This window comes from Oncorhynchus masou, chromosome 31, assembly GCF_036934945.1.
Source record: "Oncorhynchus masou masou isolate Uvic2021 chromosome 31, UVic_Omas_1.1, whole genome shotgun sequence".
Taxonomy (NCBI): Eukaryota; Metazoa; Chordata; class Actinopteri; order Salmoniformes; family Salmonidae; genus Oncorhynchus; species Oncorhynchus masou.
Window position 1 is genome coordinate 57986367 of NC_088242.1, and position 23300 is coordinate 58009666.

The 23300-nt window shown below is 41.1% G+C and overlaps 1 protein-coding gene across 1 annotated transcript; it reads right to left on the reverse strand.

Annotated features, from left to right (window-relative positions):
• Window positions 1-292: 292 nt before the first annotated feature.
• e2f4 (E2F transcription factor 4) lies at window positions 293-22889 on the reverse strand. The gene is made up of 10 exons (XM_064951456.1): window positions 22450-22889; window positions 19385-19494; window positions 19007-19168; window positions 12145-12188; window positions 11969-12033; window positions 2395-2683; window positions 2117-2287; window positions 1880-1927; window positions 1659-1703; window positions 293-1531 (listed from the first exon to the last, which is right to left on the reverse strand). The coding sequence occupies exons 1-10, from the start codon at window positions 22603-22605 to the stop codon at window positions 1416-1418; spliced, it is 1206 nt and encodes a 401-aa protein (XP_064807528.1). The 5' UTR covers window positions 22606-22889; the 3' UTR covers window positions 293-1415.
• Window positions 22890-23300: the final 411 nt, after the last annotated feature.

The following is a 23300-nucleotide window of genomic DNA, read 5'->3' on the forward strand; positions in this document are numbered from 1 at the left end:
TGCATTACCCTCAATTTGGCCTTCTCTGCCAACAAGACAATTGACAGATTTTTTTTTACATAATGCGACTAACGTTTTAGTCATCATTAACCTATTATTGCAAATGCAATGATACTATAGATCCTCTGAGCCTCTTAACACATCTAATGTTACATGTAAGCAGACTCCTCTTGAATTCCCTGGGCATTGAAGGCTTCAACAAACTGACAACACCACCCAAACGACAGATGGTGCAATGCTAACTGGTTGGAGTGTTGTAAAGTGCAATGATGTGAGAGCAGTTTGATACAGATTATCATATTTTGAGAATATATTTTATACACCCAAATTGGTAATATATCTGACAGGTATACAAAATAAATGCTTTAGAGAAGGAAATAAAACAAAAATGAACAGAATGAAATTAAGAACAACTATTCTCTCACACTACATTTCCATGGTCACGGTGAAAGTATGTGGGGACCTTTTCTATTTAACACGGATCAGAGCAACATACAAAGACGATAGACAACACTCAAAACTCTACCATACTTTATAAGAATTAATGATTGTTTTTCATGTATTTTTTGAACAGCTACAAACATTATTTTACATAGACTAAATAAAATATTTATATACATAATAATTGTAAGACAAACCAAGAGTGCCGCAGATAATGTTGTAAAGTGAGTGAAACTGGTAAGAAAAACAACAACGACAAAGGCAAGGGGACCAAGATGAATGATAGATGTGTTGCAGTTAATTCAATGTGCATTACACCTCAAACCCCTCTTATCCTGTCTTCGTCTGGAACCCTGGTTCACTATTGCGGTCTCACACATGTAGTTCATTACACATTTAACTCCACAAATGCTGGTAATACAAAATATATATATTCTCTATATACACACAGAACAGTGCATATTTGATCAGCTGTGTGTGTACACATTCAAACGTACTGTACGAGTGTGTGCAGCTGCCTGGGTGTCTCTGAATCTGTTGACACTGTGTTGATGAGGATCAGAACGCGATGATGACTGCTTTTGCCAGTTTGTAACTTACTTCAAAACATAGATGGAAGGAGGGAATATAGTTCATCACAGACCAGCATGAGAAAGGAATTTCACCAGAGAGATCATCAGTTCAGTTTGGAGAGGACAATATTTCTTTATCCCCCCTTTTCATCTCCTCTAGAGCCACTACGCCCTGAAACATTTGCTGCCAATGTTAAGTGGAACGATTTGGGTAAGAGAAAGAAGAGCATCAGACTAACAACACTTGTTTTGTTTTTTTTTGTTTTACACAGAAAAATCTTCTAATACATAGGGATCCAAAAATAAAATCACTCATTTGTTTTTTTCCCATATAAAAATGGTCAACATGTTTTGTTCGTAGATTTCCTTACATAATACACTATTGGGAACTCAGCTCAGAGGTCAAAGATTAAGGATAGGAACATCAAAGAGGTCACAAAGGCCTTCGGTTTCGTCAAGGTTATAGATATAGTCGTGGTCACCCGGCGGGGGAGACAGACGGAGGAGTGGAGAGAACACTGGGAAAGAGAGAGACCGGTACAAAGAGATCAGGGAGGAGGAATGTATTTCTCAACTTGATATGTCAAGTATATCTCTGCTGATCCACAAATCCAAATAAGCAGACCTGTAGGCATGGCAACTTACCTTCAGAAGACATCAACTCCTCCAACAGGTCTGCACTCATGATCTCTACTCCGAGAGACAGTGTGAGAGGGAGAGATATGGGGATGAAGGGTTAGAATTTAAAAAAAGTGCAAAACATTTATTCTGGAAGCTATAATCTCAAGTAATTGCCAGCATTGATAACATTTGCCATAGAAAAATAACTCCCAATAGATGTCATAATTTGTGGAGGTGATCTTTACCTTTACTTGGGTCAAACATATCAGAAAGTTCTTTGGGGAAATCCAGCACTACAAACAGAAGACAAAAAACAGTCACTCACTCAATAACGGCAAAAAAGGATTGATAAAGAGTGCACGCACTCCCTGATGTATATTTTGTATATGTATATTTTCTAGTTCTGTGGTGTCCCCCTTGTATGATTTTGAACCAGGATAGAGAAGCATTATGCTCTTAATGAAACAGCAGGTGACAGTTACGTTCTGAGGGGTCAGTCTTGATTGGTCCAAAGATTGCTGAAGATGAGGAAGAGAAGCCATCCAATGAGGCAGAGGACTGGAGAGGCTGGGTGTCCAACAGAGTTGTCAGTTGGGCAGTTGTGTTTGTAGTGGGTGTGGAAACAGTCAGTGTGCTGACGTTTTTGCTAGACACTGTAAAAGTAGGGCAATGATATGAGAATTACATTTTGCTGTCCTTCCAATGCTCAGATAAAGACAAGCCTTGTAAGAAGTCTGCCCTTTTTCAGACCAAATCGTACCTGCGGTGGTGACTGCCTGGTTGGTAGTAGCTGTGGAAGCAGGTGAGAGAGTGACAGAACTGGGGTTGGAGGAGGGGGTCAGAGGCTGGTTGGGCTGGGAGGGGGCAGCAGGTGCTGGTTTTGGGTTTGCAGCAGCAGGCACTGGCAGGCTCTGGAGCATGTCCTCTGGTGGGGGAACGGGCAGTACCACTGGAGACGGGCTGGACGGGTCCTTGTTTACTAGAAGAACCTCAATGGGTCCTGCTGAGCTCTTGAGACGGATCTGATACTTCTTCTGTCCATTCAGTACCTGCCAACAGTCACTCAGAGTCAGACACATGGTAAAGGCACAGGGAACTCAAACTCAGATTCTGTAGAGCTGCTGCGTGTAGGCCTTTGTTTCATCCCAGTACTGACACTTGATTCATATAATCGTTGTCCAGACAGTGTTTAGTTGATTGCTTTTAAAAAGTATATTAGTGCTGGACTGGAACAGAAGCCTGCACAACCAGTAGCTCGCCAAAATCCAAGTTGGAGATACATGGTCAGAGGACAGTGAGACAAAGGGGAGAGTCATTTTTATATCCCTTTCATAAACAGACCAAAATCCCACAAATTGATCATGCCTGCTTCTTTTCACCTGCTTTTGGTTTATCTGAAAGTAGTAGGGGGCAAAAGAAAGAATATGGAAAAAGAAAAGCCACCTAAAAAATGCCTAAAATGAAACCAGCAAAATTCTGGTAGATTTTGGCATTGGCGGTTAAGATTACAATTTCACCCGCCACGTTGGTGGGTGTTCAGGGTGGGAAATTAACACCTGCCAAATACAGGTGGATTGTGATTGGTGGGTAAGAATGTCTATTTCACCAGCCATGTTGGTTGGTGGTCAGAGATCATTTTTCCCCCAATCCAAAGCACAAATGTAGAAGTTATCGAATTGACAAGAAAGGCTACTGAAGTGTGACTTTATCCTTATGTTCTTGGCCAGTTACATCGTTTTGTTCACACGCTAGGTTGTTTTTCCAATGTTTGAGTTTGCTGCAAAGGACTTCTCCTATGGAAGAGACCGCGCAGTCTGCGATTTTCTCCCCATCACAGACAAGTGCCCAGTTACGGCAATAACAGCCCGTCCCTTAAAGGGGATGCAGAACATTTGTGTCTCACCTAATGACTCAAATATTAGGGGAACATTCTGCTTGATTAAGCATGAATCACTCCAAAAACCTTATAAACATTTAGTAATTCCCTATTAACCCTATCAGTCCCGAGACTAGGCTTGGGCGGGTATTTGGAAAAAGCCACAGTATGGTTTTTCAATACCAATACTTTCAAAACAATTTATTTTAAAGTAAAAAATTTTTTTTTTTTTAAATGTAGTTATATGCAGTGTTCCTTCAGAAAAGCAGCATCACAACTTTGTTCATTTGCAGAATTTTTCTCGTTCACCTTCGCTTGTAAATGTGCACACTCACTGAAAATGACATTCGGTACCTATTAGCTATGCTTAACTTTGAGCTGAATTTGCCTCTCTTTGCAATTCGTTTATGTTCGTTTTCGCTCGTTAGCAAACAGCTTCTATGTGGTTTTGCTATTAGTTTGTATTCATTTAAATAACATTCTGGTAATAGAGGCCCAATGGGCGTTCTAATATTTTTTAGCACCCCCTTGTGTGCTAGGGCAGTAATATGAAAATATGGCATCCTCCCAAACCCACCCAGACTTTCCTTTATCTGCATTTATCTCCCTTTTATTTAGCCTCACAATTAACTGCTTAACCATTTTATTAGTATAGCACACAACAATTGGACATAAACTATTGCATTCATGAGTTATATTGAGAAATGTCAACAACAACAAACAAAAAAATCAAGGGAACCCCTTACCTTCTAACGACTCATGTGATTTGTGAGCTTTATAGATCAAAACATATGCATTATGAGATTCTCAGCTTTTCATAGATGGTTTGAGCTACAAACTATTTGGATGCTACAGATGCTTTCGTATTTAAAAAAAACCCGGCCCAGGCCCCTTCGGGATCCGCCCGTGTCTCACAAACGCCGCTCTAGCTCAGCCCCCATTAAATGAAACAGACTAATGGTTGATATCTAGAGAAGAAATAGACCAATCCAAATGGTACAACCAAAATCAAAAACACAAAACTTCTAAGGGGTTAGATGTCCAAAACGCTCCGGCATTACAGTGGGACCTATTGGGTTATAACACACCCAGCATTTGGAAAGTATTCAGACCCCCGGACTTTTTCACACTCTGATACGTTACAGCCTTATTCTAAATGTATTTTGTCCCTGATCAATCTATACACAATACCCCATTAAGACAATGCAAAACAGGTATAGAAATGTTCGCTAATTTAATACAAATAAAAAACGTAAGTATCACATTTACATAAGTATTCAGACCCTTTACTAGGTACTTTAATGACGCACCTTTAGCAGTGATTACAGCCTAGTCTTCTTGGGTATGACGCTACAAGCTTGGCACACCTGTATTTGGGGAGTTTCTCCCATTCATCTCTGCAGATCCTCTCATGCTCTGTCAGGCTGGATGGGGAGCGTCGCTGCACAGCTATTTTCAGGTCTCTCCAGAGATGTTCGATGGGGTTCAAGTCCGGATCTCGCTGGGCCACTCAAGGACATTCAGAGATTTGTCCCGAAGCCACTCCTACGTTGTCGTGGCTGTGTGCTTAGGGTTGTTGTCCTGTTGGAAGGTGAAACGTCGCCCCAGTCAGAGCTCCTGAGTGCTCTTCAGCAGGTTTTCATCAAGGATCTTTCTGTACTTTGCTCCATTCATCTTTCCCACAATCCTGACTAGTCTCCAGGCCCTGAACAACATTCCCACAACATGCTGCTGCCACCAACATGCTTCACCGTAGGGCTGATGCCAGGTTTCCTCCAGATGTGACGCTTGGCATTCAGGCCAAAGAGTTCAATCTTGTTTCTCATGGTCTGAGAGACCTTTAGGTGCATTTGGCAAACTCCAAGCGGGCTGTCATGTGCCTTTTACTGAGGAGTGGATTCCACTAGCCACTCCACCATAAAGGCCTGATTGGTGGAGTGCTGCAGAGATGATTGTCCTTCTGGAAGGTATGTAAACTCAGCAAAAAAAGAAACGTCCTCTCACTGTCAATTGCGTTTATGTTCAGCAAACTTAACATGTGTAAATATTTGTATGAACATAAGATTCAACAACTGAGACAAACTGAACAAGTTGCACAGACACTATTTCATTTATGTAATAGTGTGGGGGGGTCAAAATCAAAAGCAACAGTCAGCATCTGGTGTGGCCACCAGCTGCATTAAGTACTGCAGTGCAACTCCTCCCCATGGACTGCACCAGGTTTGCCAGTTCTTGCTGTGAGGTGTTACCCCACTCTTCCACCAAGGCACCTGCAAGTTCCCAGACATTTCTGGGGGGGAATCCAACTCGGGGAGTTGTGTCAAGTTGGCTGAATGTCCTTTGGGTGGTGGACCATTCAGGTAAAAAAATATTTTTTTTTTAACACTTTCTCTCTCCTCTCCTTCACTCCTGACTGCATGTGCTACCTTAGAAATACAATGAATAGAATGGGCGTCCTCATTCAAATCAAAGATGGCATAATGGTTGGTCTGGCGGCCATTACAATTGTACCAATAGCAAAAAGAAAATTGTAGGATAGCGGGAGGTAAAGTCATTAATAGTCATGAGTTACATTGGGTGATTGGTTGAGCCGTCTTGGGTGTGTGCGTCACACAGATCTGCTGCAAAGCCATCTGTAGCTTGCTCGCTGGCATGAACAGTACGTGCCAAATGACTTGTGAAACCTAGCTTCAGCTTACAGTGCCTTGCGAAAGTATTCGGCCCCCTTGAACTTTGCGACCTTTTGCCACATTTCAGGCTTCAAACATAAAGATATAAAACTGTATTTTTTTGTGAAGAATCAACAACAAGTGGGACACAATCATGAAGTGGAACGACATTTATTGGATATTTCAAACTTTTTTAACAAATCAAAAACTGAAGAATTGGGCGTGCAAAATTATTCATAGTCTGTTCTGGACTTGGGGACTGTGAAGAGACCTCTGGTTGCATGAGCCATGAGAGATTGACATGCATATTATTAATGTTAGCTCTACGTGTACATTTAAGGGCAAGCCATGCTGCCCTGTTATGAGCCAGTTTTAATTTTCCCCAAGTCCCTCTTTGCGGGACATGAGCACTTGACTAGGCAGTAGTCCAGGTGCAAAACTAGGGCCTGTGGGATCTGCCTTGTTGATATTGTTGTTACAAAGGCAGAGTAGTGCTTTATTATGGACAGACCTCATCCCATCTTAACTACTGTTGCATCAATAGGTTTTGATCATAACAGTTTACAATCCAGGGTTACCCCAAGCAATTAAGTCACCTCAACTTGCTCAATTTCCACATCATTCATTACAAGATTTAGTTGAAGTTTAAGGCTTAGTGAATCAATTGTCCCAAATACAATGCTTTTAGTTTTTGAAATAATTAGGACTAACTTATTTCTTGCCACCCATTCTGAAACTGACTGCAGCACTTTAAGTGCTTTAATTTGCTGTGGTAGTGGATGTGTATCGTGTCGAGTCATCTGCACACATAGACACACAAGTTTTACTCAGAGCCAGTGTCAGGTCATTAGTAAAGATTGAAAAAAGTAAGGGGCCAAGACAGATGCACAGGGGAATGCCTGATTCTTCCTGGATTATGTTGGAGGAGCTACCAATAAAGAAAACCCTCTGTGTTCTGTTAGACAGGTAAGGTTTGATCCACAACATAGCAGGAGGTGTAAAGCCATAATGTATAATTTTTCCAGCAGAATACTATGATCGACAAAGTCAAAACCCGCACTGAAGTCTAACAAAACAGCTCACAATCAATCTCTCAGCCAATTCCGTGCATGTTGAAAGCCCTTCCCTAATTATTTACTGCAAAATAGCATTGAATCTCATCAAACACAAAAAGTTTACTAAAGGGGCTGATTGGTCAGCTATTTGAGCCAGAAAAAGGGTGCTTTACCATTCTTGGGTAGCGGAATTACTTTCGATTCCCTCCAGGCCCGAGGGCACACACTTTGTAAATGTAGATTGAAGAAATGGCAAATAGGAGTGGCAATATCATCCACTATCATCCTCAGGAATTTTCCATCTAAATTGTCAGACCCAAGTGGCTAGTAATTGTTCATCTGACTGATTATGTCACCTCTTCCACACTAACTTTACAGAATTCAAAATGACAATGCTTGTCTATCATCATTTGGCGAGATATACTTGGATGTGTTTGCTAATCTTGCCAACAATTTTTTTTAAGTAGTTGGCAATATCAGTGGGTTTTGTGATGAATAAGCCATCTAACTCAATGAATAATGGAACAGTTTTCCCTTCTGTCCCAATTTTAATTTAACTTTTTATGGCTGCAGGGGCAGTATTGAGTAGCTTGGATGAAAGGTGCCCATATCAAAACAGCCTGCCCCTCAGTCATAGTTGCTAATATTTGCATATTATTATTAGTATTGGATAGAAAACACTCTTGACATTTCTAAAACTGTTTGAATGATGTCTGTGAGTATAACAGAACCCATATTGGCAGGCAAAATCCTGAGTTCAGAAGTCAGAAATCGGAGCTTGTATGTATTCAGAGTCCCCATTGAAATCCCCTTGAGATATGAATGATGTTGCACTGCCTAGGGGTTCCACTAGATGTCAACCATCAATATAAATTATAATGGAGGCTTATATGTTGTTGTGAGAGTGAATGAGAGCAGAATATATCAGATGTCCATCAAGCAGCCATTTTGTGATAGCACTTTTTCCTCATGGTAATTACTTAGTTCCATTGCTCACGAAGACAAGAAGTGATTTGGTTGGTTTATTGAAGCTATATTTAAAAACACCTAATGATTGATTCTGTACTTAGTTTGAAATGGCTAAGCTTTTTGAGAGTTTTTGTGCATTATTTTCAAAAATAGCATTTGGATATGTGCGTAACAAAAGAAGGTATTTGGCTAAATAACGGACATTTTCAAACAAAAATATTTATTGTGGACCTGGGATTCCTGGATCTGATGTCGATCATCAAAGGGAATATCATATGACACAGCGGTTGCATTAAGGAGAGGTATATCTATAATTCCATGTGTATATATTATATTATATTATCATCTACATTTATGATGAGTATTTCTGTTGAAACGATGTGGCTATGCAAAATCACTTGATGTTTTTGGAACTAGTGAATCTAAATAGCCAATGTAAACTCAGATTTTTTTATAGAAATATGTGTAACATGAAGTCCTATGAGTGTCATCTGATGAAGATAAAATTAATCACTAACACCTTGACTTATCTTTATTTCTGTTTTTTGTGAATGCTATATTTTGCTGGAAAATGTCTGTGCTTATTGTGGTTTGGTGGAGACCTAACATAATCGTTTGTAGTGCTTTCGCTGAAAAGCCTATTTGAAATCGGACACTTTGGTGGGATTAACAACAAGAATAGCTTTAAAATGATATAAGACACATATGTTTTAGGAATTGTAATTATGAGATATCTGTGGTTTGATTTTGGCACCCTCTATTTTCACCAATAGTTGTCATATCGATCCCGGTATCGAGATTGCAGCCATAACAGGTTTTAAGGTGCTCCAAAGCTTTTTAAATCAATCTTTATATACAGTTGAAGTTGGACGTTTACATACACTTTAGTTGGATTCATTACCACTGCACAAATTTCTTGTTAAGAAACTATAGTTCTTGTCTCCGGGGCGGCAGGGTAGCCTAGTGGTTAGAGTGTTGGACTAGTAACCGAAAGATTGCAAGTTCATATCCAGGAGCTGACAAGGTACAAATCTGTGGTTCTGCCCCTGAACAGGCAGTTAACCCGCTGTTCCTAGGCCGTCATTGAAAATAAGAATTTGTTCTTAACTGACTTGCCTTGTTAAAATAAAGGTTCAAAAAAAGAAAAGTTGGTTAGGACATGTACTTTGTGCATGACACAAGTAATTTTTCCAACAATTGTTTACAGACAAATTATTTCACTTAATTCACTGTATCACAATTCCAGTGGGTCAGAAGTTTACATAGACTAAGTTGACTGTGCCTTTAAACAGCTTGAAAATTATGTTATGGCATTAGAAGCTTCTGATAAATGATGTCAATTGAAGGTGTACCTGTGGATGTATTTCAAGGCCTACCTTCAAACTCAGTGCCTCTGTGCTTGACATCATGGGAAAATCAAAAGAAATCAGCAAGACCTCACAAATAATTGTAGAACTCCACAAGTCTGGTTCATCCTTGGGAGCAATTTCCAAACATCTGAAGGTACCACGTTCATCTGTACAAACAATAGTACGCAAGTATAACCCCATGGGACCACCCAGCCATCATACCGTTCAGGAAGGAGTTATACTTAGATGTGTTTGCTAATCGTTGTTCTGTGAACGTACTTTGAACGTAAGAGATGAACGTACTTTGGTGCGAAAAGTGATATCTATGAGGGTGCCCGTGTTTACGGCTTTGGGGTGGTACCTGGTAGGTTCCCAAGCCTTCCCAATTTCTCCTTCTCCCAAATTCAGTCAGCTGATGTTCTGAAAGAGCTGCAAAATCTGGACCCCTACAAATCAGCCGGGCTAGAAAATCTGGACCCTTTCTTCCTAAAATTATCTGCCGAAATTGTTGCAACCCCTATTACTAGCCTGTTCAACCTCTCTTTCGTGTCGTCTGAGATTCCCAAAGATTGAAAAGCAGCTGCGGTCATCCCCCTCTTAAAAGGGGGGGAACACTCTTGACCCAAACTGCTACAGACCTATATCTATCCTACCCTGCCTTTCTAAGGTCTTCGAAAGCCAAGTCAACAAACAGATTACCGACCATTTTGAATCCCACCATACCTTCTCCGCTATGCAATCTTGTTTCAGAACTGGTCATGGGTGCACCTCAGCCTGATCCACCTCTACGCAGACTACACCATTCTGTAGACTTCTGGCCCTTCTTTGGACATTGTGTTAACAACCCTCCAGATGAGCTTCAATGCCATACAACTCTCCATCCGTGGCCTCCAATTGCTCTTAAATACAAGTAAAACCAAATGCATGCTCTTCAACCGATCGCTGCCTGCACCTGCCCTTGTCCAACATCACTACTCTGGACGGTTCTGTCTTAGAATATGTGGACAACTACAAATACCTAGGTGTCTGGTTAGACTGTAAACTCTCCTTCCAGACTCACATCAAATATCTCCAATCCCAAGTTAAATCTAGACTTGGCTTCCTATTTTGCAACAAAGCCTCCTTCACTCATGCTGCCAAACATACCCTTGTAAAACTGACTATCCTACCGATCCTCGTCTTCGGCGACGCCATTTACAAAATAGCCATCAATACCCTACTCAATAAATTGGATACAGTCTATCACAGTGCCATCCGTTTTGTCACCAAAGCCCCATATACTACCCACCACTGCGACCTGTACGCTCTCGTTGGCTGGCCCTTGCTTCATACTCGTCGCCAAATCCACTGGCTCCAGGTCATCTACAAGACCCTGCTAGGTAAAGTCCCCCATTATCTCAGCTCGCTGGTCACCATAGCAGCCCCCACCTGTAGCACACGCTCCAGCAGGTATATCTCTCTGGTCACCCCCAAAACCATTTCTTCCTTTGGCCGCCTCTCCTTCCAGTTCTCTGCTGCCAATGACTGGAGCGAACTACAAAAATCTCTGAAACTGGAAACATATCTCCCTCACTAGCTTTAAGCACCAGCTGTCAGAACAGCTCACAGATTACTGCACCTGTACATAGCCCATCTATAATTTAGCCCAAACAACTCTTCCCCTACTGTATTTATTTATTTATTTATTTTGCTCCCCATTATTTTTATTTCTACTTCGCACATTCTTCCACTGCAAATCTACCCGTATTTTACTTGCTATATTGCATTTACCTCACCACCATGGCATTTTATTTGCCTTTACCTCCTTTTCTGTCATTTGTTACGAGCAAGCATTGAGCTTTTTACTTTCAGTTTTGTTCCAACAGCTTCAAAAACAATATTTGTTACTGAAAATATATTTCACAGTGTAAAATGAAATTGAGCGAACAGTGTAGAATTTCTACAACCAGGAAATGACAGAGCAAATTGGCAGGTAGGTAATACCAAACCCAATCATACCAGCACCAGGTATCTTATGGACATTTTCTGAAATTACAATGCAAAAAAATCCTATGTGTAGCACCTTTAAGAGTCCATGTTACTGCAGAAACGGACTCAACCGCACGAATACCCGGCCGGCCCATCTTCAGTCAGCTGTTCATTCCGCCGCCAACCCCAATTTTTGGGGGGGGACAATTAGTTTATTTTGACATCTACAGTCGGTTACACCTCCCTAATTTGAAATGCAAACAGCCCCTATGGTCTTACAACACCCCCCATTTGCCAGTTACCCAGTGATATGCATAAAAAGGGAAAATTAGCACACACAAGTGGTTAAAAAGGGTCTGTTTGAAAGGTGATCATAAACATGGTATTTTGTTTTGTATAGGTAATATACCACATCTTCTGAAATAGGTATTATAGTGCAAACACTTACAGACTCCGGTATGGGCACCTCCAACTGTGTGCCTGTGGGAGCGCGGATTGCTAGGAGGGTGTCACCTGTGGAGACCAAACAGAGATGGGGTAAGTGGGAAGAAAACAAAACAAAGGAGGAAGCAGAATTTTAAAAAAGGGGGGGAAAGGACAAACACAAGTATGAGAGAAATGTACCTTTGAATGCACTGCATAAGTCTTCGTGTTTTACATAAGCCATAGTGTGTTTGTGTTAAGGGAAAGAGTTTGTGTATATAACGTAAGAAACCTAGCAAACTCCTCGCTGATTTACCACATTTTTACAAATAGCCCCCACAAGTACTTATGTAGTGGTGTCTTTGCTAATGACATCAGTTATCACGGTTCTATTGCATGTATTAGAGATACCAAACAGAGAAACTTTGATCCTTTATAGTTATGAAGCTAAATAAACTAAAATAATAATATCCCCAGCCTAAGCTTTCCTTTAAAAGATGCATGCCGGACCTAGAATTATCTCTAGAACTTAATCTATTTTATATATCTCTGGAAGACAAACACACCCCATTTTAATGCCTTGGAGTTAAATACAGAGAAAATCATTGGTTCTCTATAGTACTTTCAGATCTCATTATAATGAGAAAATCGGCCAAGGCTAGAAAAAAAACTCGCTCAGTAGCTGATTGGCAGCATTTCCGGCAATTGAGAAATAGATGCACTTCCTCAATTAAGAAAAGCTAAATTATGCTACTTCCTAAGTTCTATCAGAATCTGCTGGTGGTCCATCAATTTTGTAAAACAGTTCATGCACTCAAGCGTGGAAATTCTTCTCCTTCCCTGCCTAAGCAAGTTGTCTAAGACTGACATCATTACTGAGAAAAATGACAAGAAAATTGATGCTTTTAAATCAGCATTTTATCTTGACAGAAAGAAATGGTGGTTAAATTGACCCGTGTCAGTCAGTAAACTGTGTTTCCCTCTCCCAGCCTCCAGTTGGCTCTTTGGAAGATCAATCAACTTCTAGTGAATCTTTTTTTTTACCTTCAACTTGGGATGTGCTAGATGCCTTGCTTAAGATTAATGCAAAAAAATCCACTGATTTGTCGATTTGCTTGAGCCATTCTTGCTGCAGATTTCTGCTCCCGATTGCGGAATCAGTAGCTAGGTTTCCATCCACTTGTAAAAAAAGGTTGGATGGAAACGTGGTTAGTGACATTTTTAATCTGACCATTATCTCGGCGCTATCCCCAGGGTTTGGAAGGTGGCCCATGTGCTCCCTCTCAACAAAGATGGTTACCTCTCCAACCTACAGTGCATTTGTAAAAGTACTCAGACCCCTTGACTTTTCCACAGTTAAGTTACAGCCATATTCTAAAATGTAATAACTAAAAAATCCTCAATCTAAGCACAATGTCTTTTTGAAATTTGTATAAAGTTTTTTACATAAGTATTCAGACCCTTCACTTACTACTTTGTTGAAGCACCTTTGGCAGCAATTACAGCCTAGTCTTCTTGGGTATGACGCTATAAGCTTGGCACATCTGTATTTGGGGAGTTTCTCCCATTCTTCTCGGCAGATCCTCTCAAGCTCGGTCAGGTTGGATGGGGAGCGTTGCTGCACAGCTATTTTTCAGGTCTCTCCAGAGATGTTTGATGGGGTTCAAGTCCGGGCCCTAGCTGGGCCACTCAACTCCTGCGTTGTCTTGTCTGTGTGCTTAGTGACGTTGTCCTGTCGTAAAGTGAACCTTTGCCCCAGTCTGAGGTCCTGAGCGCTCTGGAGCAGGTTTTCATCAAGGATCTCGGTACTTTGCTCCATTCATCTTTGACTTGATCCTGACTCGTCTCCCAGTCCGTGGTGCTGAAAAACATCCCCACAACATGATGCTGCCACCACCATGCTTCACCGTAGGGATGGTGCCAGGTTTCCTCCAGACGTGACGCTTGGCATTCAGGCCAAAGAGTTCAATCTTGGTTTCATCAGAACAGAGAATTTTGTTTCTCATGGTCTGAGAGTCCTTTAGGCAAACTCCAAGCAGGCTTTCACATGCCTTTTTACTAAGGAGTGGCTTTCGTCTGGCCACTCTACCATAAAGGCATGACTGGTGGAGTGCTGCAGAGACATTGTCCTTCTGGAAGGTTCTCCCATCTCCACAGAGGAACTCTGGAGCTCTGTCAGAGTGACCATCAAGTTCTTGGTCACCTCCCTGACCATCAAGTTCTTGGTCACCTCCCTGACCAAGGCCCTTCTCCCCTGATTGCTCAGTTTGGCCAGGCAGAAAGCTCTAGGAAGAGTCTTGGTGGTTCCAAACCTCTTCCATTTAAGAATTGATGGAGGCAGCAGTGTTCTTGGAGACCTTCAATGCTACAGAAAATATTTGTTACCCTTCCCCAGATCTGTGCCTCGACATAATCCTGTCTCTGACCTCTACGGACAATTCCTTCGACCTCATAGCTTGGTTTTTGCTATGACATGCACTGTCAACTGTGGGTCTTTATATAGACAGGTGTGTGCCTTTCCAAATCATGTCCAATCAATTGAATTTACCACAGGTGGACTCCGATCAAGTTGTAGAAATATTTCAAGGATGATCAATGGAAACAGGATGCACCCGAGCTCAATTTCAAGTCTTATAGCAAAGGTTCTGAATAGGTATGTTTTTAATTTGTAATAGTCACAGAAATGTCTAAGAACCTGTTTTCACTTCGTCATTATGGGGTTGTGTGTAGATTGATGAGGGAAAAAAATAAGTTGATAAATTATAGAATAAGGCTGTAACGTAACAAAATGTGAAAGTGGTCTGAATACTTACCGAATGCAGTGTAATTGTTTGAAACATGAACGTTTAAATACATATGAGGCATGTCTTACCTTGCTTCAAAGTAGCCTATTAGATCACTCTTTCCACATTTCTAACGGACAGTACCATTCAAAAGTTTGGACTCCTACTCATTCAAGGGTTTTTCCTTTACATTTGTACTATTTTCTACATTGTAGAATGACTGTACCTAACCATAACCATCCATGCCTTTCTTAAAATAAATACAGAGAAGTATATATTTTTAAACCTGCATATTTTGCTAAAAGAAATCCAGGTTAGCAGGCAATATTAACCAGGTGAAATAGTGTCCCTTCTCTTGTGTTCATTTTACGCAGAGTCAGGGTATATGCAACAGTTTGGGCCACCTAATTTGCCAGAATTTTACGTAATTATGACATAACATTGAAGGTTGTGCAATGTAACAGCAATATTTAGACTTAGGGATGCCATCCGTTAGATAAAATACGGAACGGTTCCGTATTTCACTGAAAGAATAAACGTCTTGTTTGAGATGATAGTTTCCAGATCCGATCATATTAATGACCTAAGGCTCGTATTTCTGTGTGTTATTATGTTATAATTAAGTCTATGATTTGATAGAGCAGTCTGACTGAGCAATGGTAGGCACCAGCAGGCTCGTAAGCATTCATTCGAAAAGCACTTTCGTGCGTTTTGCCAGCAGCTCTTCGCTGTGCTTCAACCATTGAGCTGTTTATGACTTCAAGCCTATCAACTCTCGAGATTAGGCTGGTATAACCGATGTGAAATGGCTAGCTAGTTAGCAGGGTGCGCGCTAATAGAATTTAGCACTCGCTCTGAGACTTGGAGTGGTTGTTCCCCTTGCTGAGGGGCTTTTGTGGAGCGATGGGTAACGCTGCTTCGAGGGTGGCTGTTGTCGATATGTTCCTGGTTCGAGCCCGGGTAGGGGCGAGGAGAGGGACGGAAGCTATTCTGTTACACTGGCAATACTAAAGTGCCTATAAGAACATCCAATAGTCAAAGGTATATGAAATACAAATCGTATAGAGAGAAATTGTCCTATAATTCCTATAATAACTACATCCTAAAACTTCTTACCTGGGAATATTGAAGTCTCATGTTAAAAGGAACCAGCTTTCATATGTTCTCATGTTCTGAGCAAGGAACTCAAACGTTAGCTTTTTTACATGGCGCATATTGCACTTTTACTTTCTTCTCCAACACTTTGTTTTTTCATTATTTAAACCATGTTTCATTTTATTTGAGGCTAAATTGATTTTATTGATGTATTATATTAAGTTAAAATAAATGTTAATTCAGTATTGTTGTAATTGTCATTATTACAAATACATTTGTCAATTTCTTTTTTTATTTATTTATTTTTTAAATCGTCCGATTAAATCGGTATCGGCTTTTTTTTGGTCCTCCAATAATCTGTATCGGTATGGAAAAATCATAAATCGGTCGACCTCTAGAACAAACATTTGAGCGTAGCCTACTGCTTGTACGCATCGTTGCGCTTATAATGTGAAGAAATAATAGTTGATCAACATTTTAAGCTAAATGTTCTGATCTGTTGCATCAGACTCATTGCTTTTTTACATTGTTATTTTTATGTAGCCTAGGGCCTACCGGTTGTATGAATTTGGGATCCAACTTCCCACAATTTATCCTGAATCTGTTTGGAATAGGCCATTTCGTTCTGAACAAGCTGACCAATACAATAGGTAAACTTTTCTACTATGGGGTGATAATAGATTAACAGAGGCTAGTGATTTTGCAGTTTGTTACTGGTTCGTTCTTGTTGGCTGAGAAAAAGTAAAATGTGGACAGTCATTCTGACATCTTCAAAGTGAACATCAGAATTTGGTAACAAGGACCGCGCATCTTTGCATCCTGGACTTGCATGTTCTGTTAATATGAACTACCATAATTGAAATGTGATTTCTGTCATCCTGAGCACAGTGGGTGGACACTCTAATCAGGTTATGCAGCCAATGTCTGGTAAATTCAAATGTTGCCGGTCAAATGTCCAGCGCCACATTTTCCTAATGGAAACCCTGCTTCCGCCGTGCCTTACTTCATTGTTAACTTATAGACGTTCGTGATACCAGACCCGATTTCAGGGATGGCCAACTCTGGAGATCCCTTTGAGCTCCACTTAGTAAATCTGCTTTTAGTTTATTTGCACCTTACTTGTGGAATAGGCTCTCTAAAATTGGATGAATTGGTGCCTCTAGGACAATTCAAAGGGCTGATTGAGGACCTTTTTACTGAAGAATGTGTTTGTTTTCCATAATTGCGTTTTGCTTTTAGTGTATTGATTCGAATATTGATGCCTTTTTGTATGTGTATTGATGTGTATGTATGGCTCATCTGAGAAAGAGAATCTCAGCATGACTCCCTGTTGAAATAAAGGTTAGATTTAAAAAACAACAACTATGAATTAAGAGCTAAGCATTGAGCAAGCAATCTGATCACTACCACATAAAGCAGTGGTCACCAACCTTTTGAGTAAAGATCACTTTGAGTCAAAATGCAAGCCGATATCTATCGCTCAGACTGAAAAAGGATGGCTTAAAGAAACCTAAGCCTATGCAACATTAACCAATTAAAAACAGTCATTAACCAATTAAAAACAGTACTGTAGCAATGAGGTTTGTGCAATAGTTACTGGATATTGGCTGATTGAATTACCCTGCCAATGTAAATATATATTTTTTAATTTAGGTATATGATCACACTGATAATCAATAATTGACTTGAGACACAGCTAAGTGAGCATAAAAATGTGCTTTTTTTGTTGTTACTGGCCTGATGGCCTGCATCTGATAGTCAGTCGAGAGAAGGGAGCAGCGGTGAGACGACCTCTCACCCGACTCACCATCCCTCTGACGAGAAAAGAGGACAGTCTTCCAGCTCATGCTTAAACTCAAGTCACACTGCATTATTTCTGCCTCAAGCACCAATTCATATTGTTACTCCAATGACCAGACAAAGTGAAATATTCCTTGATATTTAAAAAAAGATATGTGGCCCCCTCGAGTGGCACAGAGGTCTAAGGCACTGCATCGCAGTGCTAGCTGTGTCACTACAGATCCTGGTTCGATTCCAGGCTTTGTCGCAGCTGGCCACGACCGGGAGACCCATGAGGCGGCACACAATTGGCCCAGCGTCGTCTGGGTTAGGGGAGGGTTTGGCCGGGGGGGGCTTGTCTCATCGCGCTATAGCGACTCCTTCTGGCGCGCCTGCAGGCTGAATTCAGGTCATCAGTTGATGTGTTTCCTCCAACACATTGGTGCGGCTGGTTTCCGGGTTAAGCAAGCACGGTTTGGCGGGTTGTTTCGGGGGACTCATGACTCGACATTCGCCTCTCCCGAGCCCATTGGGGAGTTGTAGCAATGAGACAAGATCGGAATATCACGTAATTGGGGAAAATATCAAAATAAATGTCTGGTTGTTTTTAATAAATATATATTTATTTATGATATCTTCAAGGGGAGAGGGTGCCACCCAAGATTTACTAACAGAACTCGCTATATATATATATATATAAAAAAAAATTTAAAGAATAGACAACCCGCTAATAACAACAACAACAACTCACTACTGACACCAAGCTTATCGGAACACTTTGCTATACTCCTTCATTGCCGCTGCAGTGCTGGATGTAGCGCGTGGAAGTATGAAGAATGTGCATTTCATGGCTTATAAAAAGCTGTTGAGAAAGTGTTGACATTTCTAAATAACAATTTAAACATGACTTTACACAAAAACAGCAGCTCTTTGCTGTAGTCGTTGAGTCGAGTCTCTCTAGTCATGGTTCTAAGAGTTTTGAAATCTCACAGTATCAACATTGCTGTCCTTTTGAGGCTTCTTTTTACAGTCTACGGCTCGAAGAAACTGTGCAGACATGGTGATCTGAGCTAACTGATTGGCCAGTGGTAGGCCTATAGGTACACTTCACCTGCTCTCTGGCCGGAGTTCTACCTTCAGATACATGAAACGGTTTAAAATGGGAACACTTTGCCTTGCCAGTACTAGGGCTGCTGAATCAAGTGCTACCACCAACAACGCGAAAATAACAATAGGAACACCAGGCTTTATTGGTTTTTACAGAAATGCTTTGGGGATCGACTAGGAATGCCTTGGAGATAGACTGGTTGGTGACCACTGATCTAAAGCATTTTAAGGTGCAGTGCACCTTAACCCATTTAATAAGCTTTGTGACAACTCGATAGAGGGATTGTAGTAAAGGATATGGGCTATTCTGTGAGTCGTCTGTAACGTTCTTGATGCTCTGCTGGACCCAGACCCTCTGCTGATCCAACTCGTGTTCCCTCTTATCCAGATCATCCAGCTCTGCCTTCAGATCAATGAGCTTATCGGCTATCTCCCGTGTGTTACAGCCAGGACCAACACCCCTGGGGACAGGAAACACAGGTATCACAAAGAGATGACACACACACACACACACACACACAACAGTCAAGGACTATGCATAGGCAGACAACTCCTTATGAGGTTACTTACGTAACAGACCGCTTAAACACACTGATATCTTCAAGGGGAAAGGGTACCACCCAAGATTTACTAACAGAGCTTGTAATGCCATGTTCTTCTGCATGTCCTTGACTTACTTCCACTGAATACTGTTCTTGGACTTCTTCTCGATCAATCCGATGCCTTCGAGCACATTGGTAATGTCGTAGATGCGGCGCTTCTGTCTTACAGCTAAGGTGTCTGCTGCCTGTGGGAGAGAAAGAGCAGTCAATGTTATTCATACATCAGTGTATAGAGCAATTTGGGGGTCCACTGACCAATTCCAGTGAGAAACAAATGGCATTATACATAGTAGATTCTATAACTAGCAAGGGAGCTTCACTATTTTTGAGCTGCAAAGTCACAAATAGTGGAGTGTCCTTTCATGCTTGTGTTCAACAAGCACTTACAGAAATAAACATATGGCTAGTGCTGATAACTATGATGGTTCATTACCCATTGCTGCTAGTGATGACATCTATTCCGTTGTGGTCTGTCACACCCAGCCTAAACTAAACAAAACAACACATCCAGTGACCTACCCTAGATAAAGAGCACAGTGTTGTCAGCATAATTGAACCTAAATTAATGGTGACTTGCGGTTTGATTTCTCTTCAACATAAAAGTCTCTGTGTGTGTGTGTGTGTGTGTGTGTGGCTGAGTTTGAAACCGGGTTGTGGTTTCAAAACCCAAGTAACAGGTTGCTGGCTGACCAAATCCAGTTCATAACAATGTGCAACCTTGCTTACTTAATTGAGTCTGCAGGGGGCAGAATAGAACAAGTAAGCTGGCTAGCCAACTTTTACATGTGTGTTGTGAACAACATTAGCATGAGCAACAATAGTGGCATGGTAGTTCGCATTCAAAATAAAAGTCCCCAATTGAACCGGATAAAAATTGTGGATTCATGCCACAATTGGACTCGATAATGCAACAAAAAAAATGGTTGGAACGCTATATAAAAATGGAACAATAGACAATTTGTAAAATGTATGTTGAAATCAGTTTGTATTAGATTCCAGAATTGCATTGAGGGGGGTGGCAGGTAGCCTAGTGGTTGGAGCGTTGGGCCAGTAACAAAGGTTGCTGGATCGAATCCCCGAGCTGATAAGGTAAAAATCTGGTGTTCTGCCCCTGAAAAGGGCAGTTGGCCTACTGGGGAACAGTGGGTTGTCATTGTAAATAAGAATGTATTCTTAACTGACTTGCCTAGTTAAATTAAGATTCAATTTAAAAAGATGACAAATATATTGCATTGTACAGCCATACCCATGGATCTTGGGTCCTTGTCACCCACAGATTCCAATTCTAAAAAGAGTGTCACACAAATATTAGTGTCGTAGCTCTTATTGTGGGACTTTAACTGTGGGAATCACCTTACTATTTAGACTATTGTGCGTATTGGAAATTCATATTGCAATGTATAGCCTATGGATCTTGGGTTCTTGAAATGGGGTATCAGCCTACCTTATGGTTCATGGACCCAAGATCCATAGGTAAGGCTATACATTGCAATATGAATGTTCAAAACACATAGGTTGACTGGTGAGCTTAATGTTACTCATTTTGCAGTGGTTTCAGAGTCCCATACCATTTAATGGACCCAAGATCAATATGTAAGGCTGTACGTTGCAATATGAATGTCCAATACACACAATAGACTGAATTGTGAGGTGATTTCTCACAGTTAAAGTCCCACAATAAGAGCTACAACGTGGATGTCACTAAGTCGACTGACACCAAATTTCATGAACCTAGAGCCATAGGTAAGGCTGTACATTGGTCCACCCACACAGACAGCGTTGTAAAGAAGGCGCAGTAGCCTCAGGAGGCTGATGAAATTCGGCTTGTTCCCAAAAGCACTCACAAACTTCTACAGATGCACAATCGAGAGCATCCTGTCGGGCTATCAACGCCTGGTACGGCAACTGCTCCGCCCACAAGGACAAGGCTCTCCAGAGGGTAGTGAGGTCTGCACAACGCATCACCGGGGGCAAACTACCTGCCCTCCAGGACACCTACACCACCCGATGTCACAGGAAGGCCATAAAGATCATCAAGGACAACAACCACCCGAGCCACTGCCTGTTCACCCCGCTATCATCCAGAAGGCGAGGTCAGGACAGGTGCATTAAAGCAGGGACCGAGAGACTGAAAAACAGCTTCTATCTCAAGGCCATCAGACTGTTAAACAGCCACCACTAACAATGAGTGGCTGCTGCCAACACACTGGCTCAACTCCAGCCACTTTAATACTGGAAAAATAGATGTAATAAATGTATCACTAGCCATCTTAAACAATGCCACTTAATATAATGTTTACATACCCTACATTACTCTTCTCATATGTATATACTGTACTCTATACCATCTACTGCATTTTGATGTAATACATGTATCACTAGCCACTTTAAACAATGCCACTTTTATATTTACATACCCTACATTACTCATCTCAGATGTATACACTGTTCTCGATACCATCTACTGCATCTTGCCTATGCTGTTCTGTACCATCACTCATTCATATATCTGTATGTACATATTCTTTATCCCTTTACACTTGTGTGTATAAGCTAGTAGTTGTGGAATTGTTAGATTACTCGTTGGTTATTACTGCATTGTCGGAACTAGAAGCACAAGCATTTCGCTACACTCGCATTAACATCTGCTAACCATGTGTATGTGACATAAAAATGTGATTAGATTTGACTTGACATTGCAATATAAGTATGTCCCAATGCAATTCTGAAGTCTAATGCATCCAGTGTGAAATAAACTTTTTTTTAACTTATTGTCTTTAGTTGAATTTATATCACAGTACAGCATTCCAACTTTGTTTATCATTATCTAGTTCAATTGTGGCATTACGACACTATTTGTATTCGTTTGCATCAGTTTCGATTGGGACTTTTATTTTGAAGGCAAACTACATTGTTGCTCACAATAATGTTGTCCACAACACACACGTCCAACTTTTCGTAAGTTCAGAGGAAGGGCTAGGTAGCTAAAACAAGCTTTGAACTATTCAATGACCTCGTTAGACATAAATAGAATAAGCACTTGACACAACGTATCACTGATGAGCTGGCAACTAGCAATGCTAGCCACACAAGGTAAATTGGCATCCGCGTGTCAACAACAAAGAGTGAAGCATGCTTACTGCTTTCAGATCTAGAACTCCATCCTTGGCCTCTTGTAGCAAAGTTACAAATTTTGTTGTAAGCAATCCTAGACTCTTCTCGTGTCGACTTGGGGTTTGAGGTTGAAGCGAATCTCCCATAGCTCCAAGATCGGTTCTTCCCGACTCCAGTTCCATCTGATTACGAAGTCTTGTTCAGATCCGTAGCTAGCTGCCTCCCCGTTGAGTCCCGAACTCACTTGCTAGCCAATGCCAACGTTAGCTAGCTTCAGCAGGTAGCCTCTATCACACGCCGTGCTTTGTTTGACTATATAAAGTGCTTTGCACGGTAATGGTAGGAGAATCCAATGTGGTCCAGACTCTTGACCTGTTAATCCAGAACAGGCCTACAAAATATTTAAATGAGCATAAAGTCAGAAGCCGTTGCACACGCGAGGTATGCTGGGATGGTTTGGTTTAATTGGTTAGTGAAACTGAAGCTCAGGGGCCGTCTGCAAAATATGAGCTACTTAGAAAAACTACACTGTAAAATGTAATCGATGTACTTGACACGAAAGTAAACTGTTTCTATTAAAACAGTTAGCAATATTTAATATTGCCTGATCACAGCTGATAAATGAGACCATAATTCTACGCCTTTATGCGCAAATATTGATGCATTGTACAACGGGCGGGTCCGCATTCCAGCCGGTGTCTATTCCACTCTGTTCCATCAACCTGCACAATCCACTGTCTAATCACATCAGCCCAGACAGACAATTTATAAACTTGATCTCCACAGTAAAATGCATCTAGACATTATCTCCATTTTCTTTTAGACGTGGAGTCGCCATAATATGGCGTGTGGGATGCGGTTAATTAGGCTAATAAAT

What these genes read in the sequence shown, in the direction of transcription:
- e2f4 (XM_064951456.1), bottom strand. Translation starts at nt 22,605, where the DNA reads ATGGAACTGGAGTCGGGAAGAACCGATCTTGGAGCTATGGGAGATTCG. An exon ending in AGGTGCCCATACCGGAGTCT is followed by an intron (nt 2,684 to 11,968) that starts GTAAGTGTTTGC and finishes GACTGTTGGCAG; the next exon opens with GTACTGAATGGACAGAAGAA. An exon ending in CCAGGCAGTCACCACCGCAG is followed by an intron (nt 2,288 to 2,394) that starts GTACGATTTGGT and finishes CTACTTTTACAG; the next exon opens with TGTCTAGCAAAAACGTCAGC.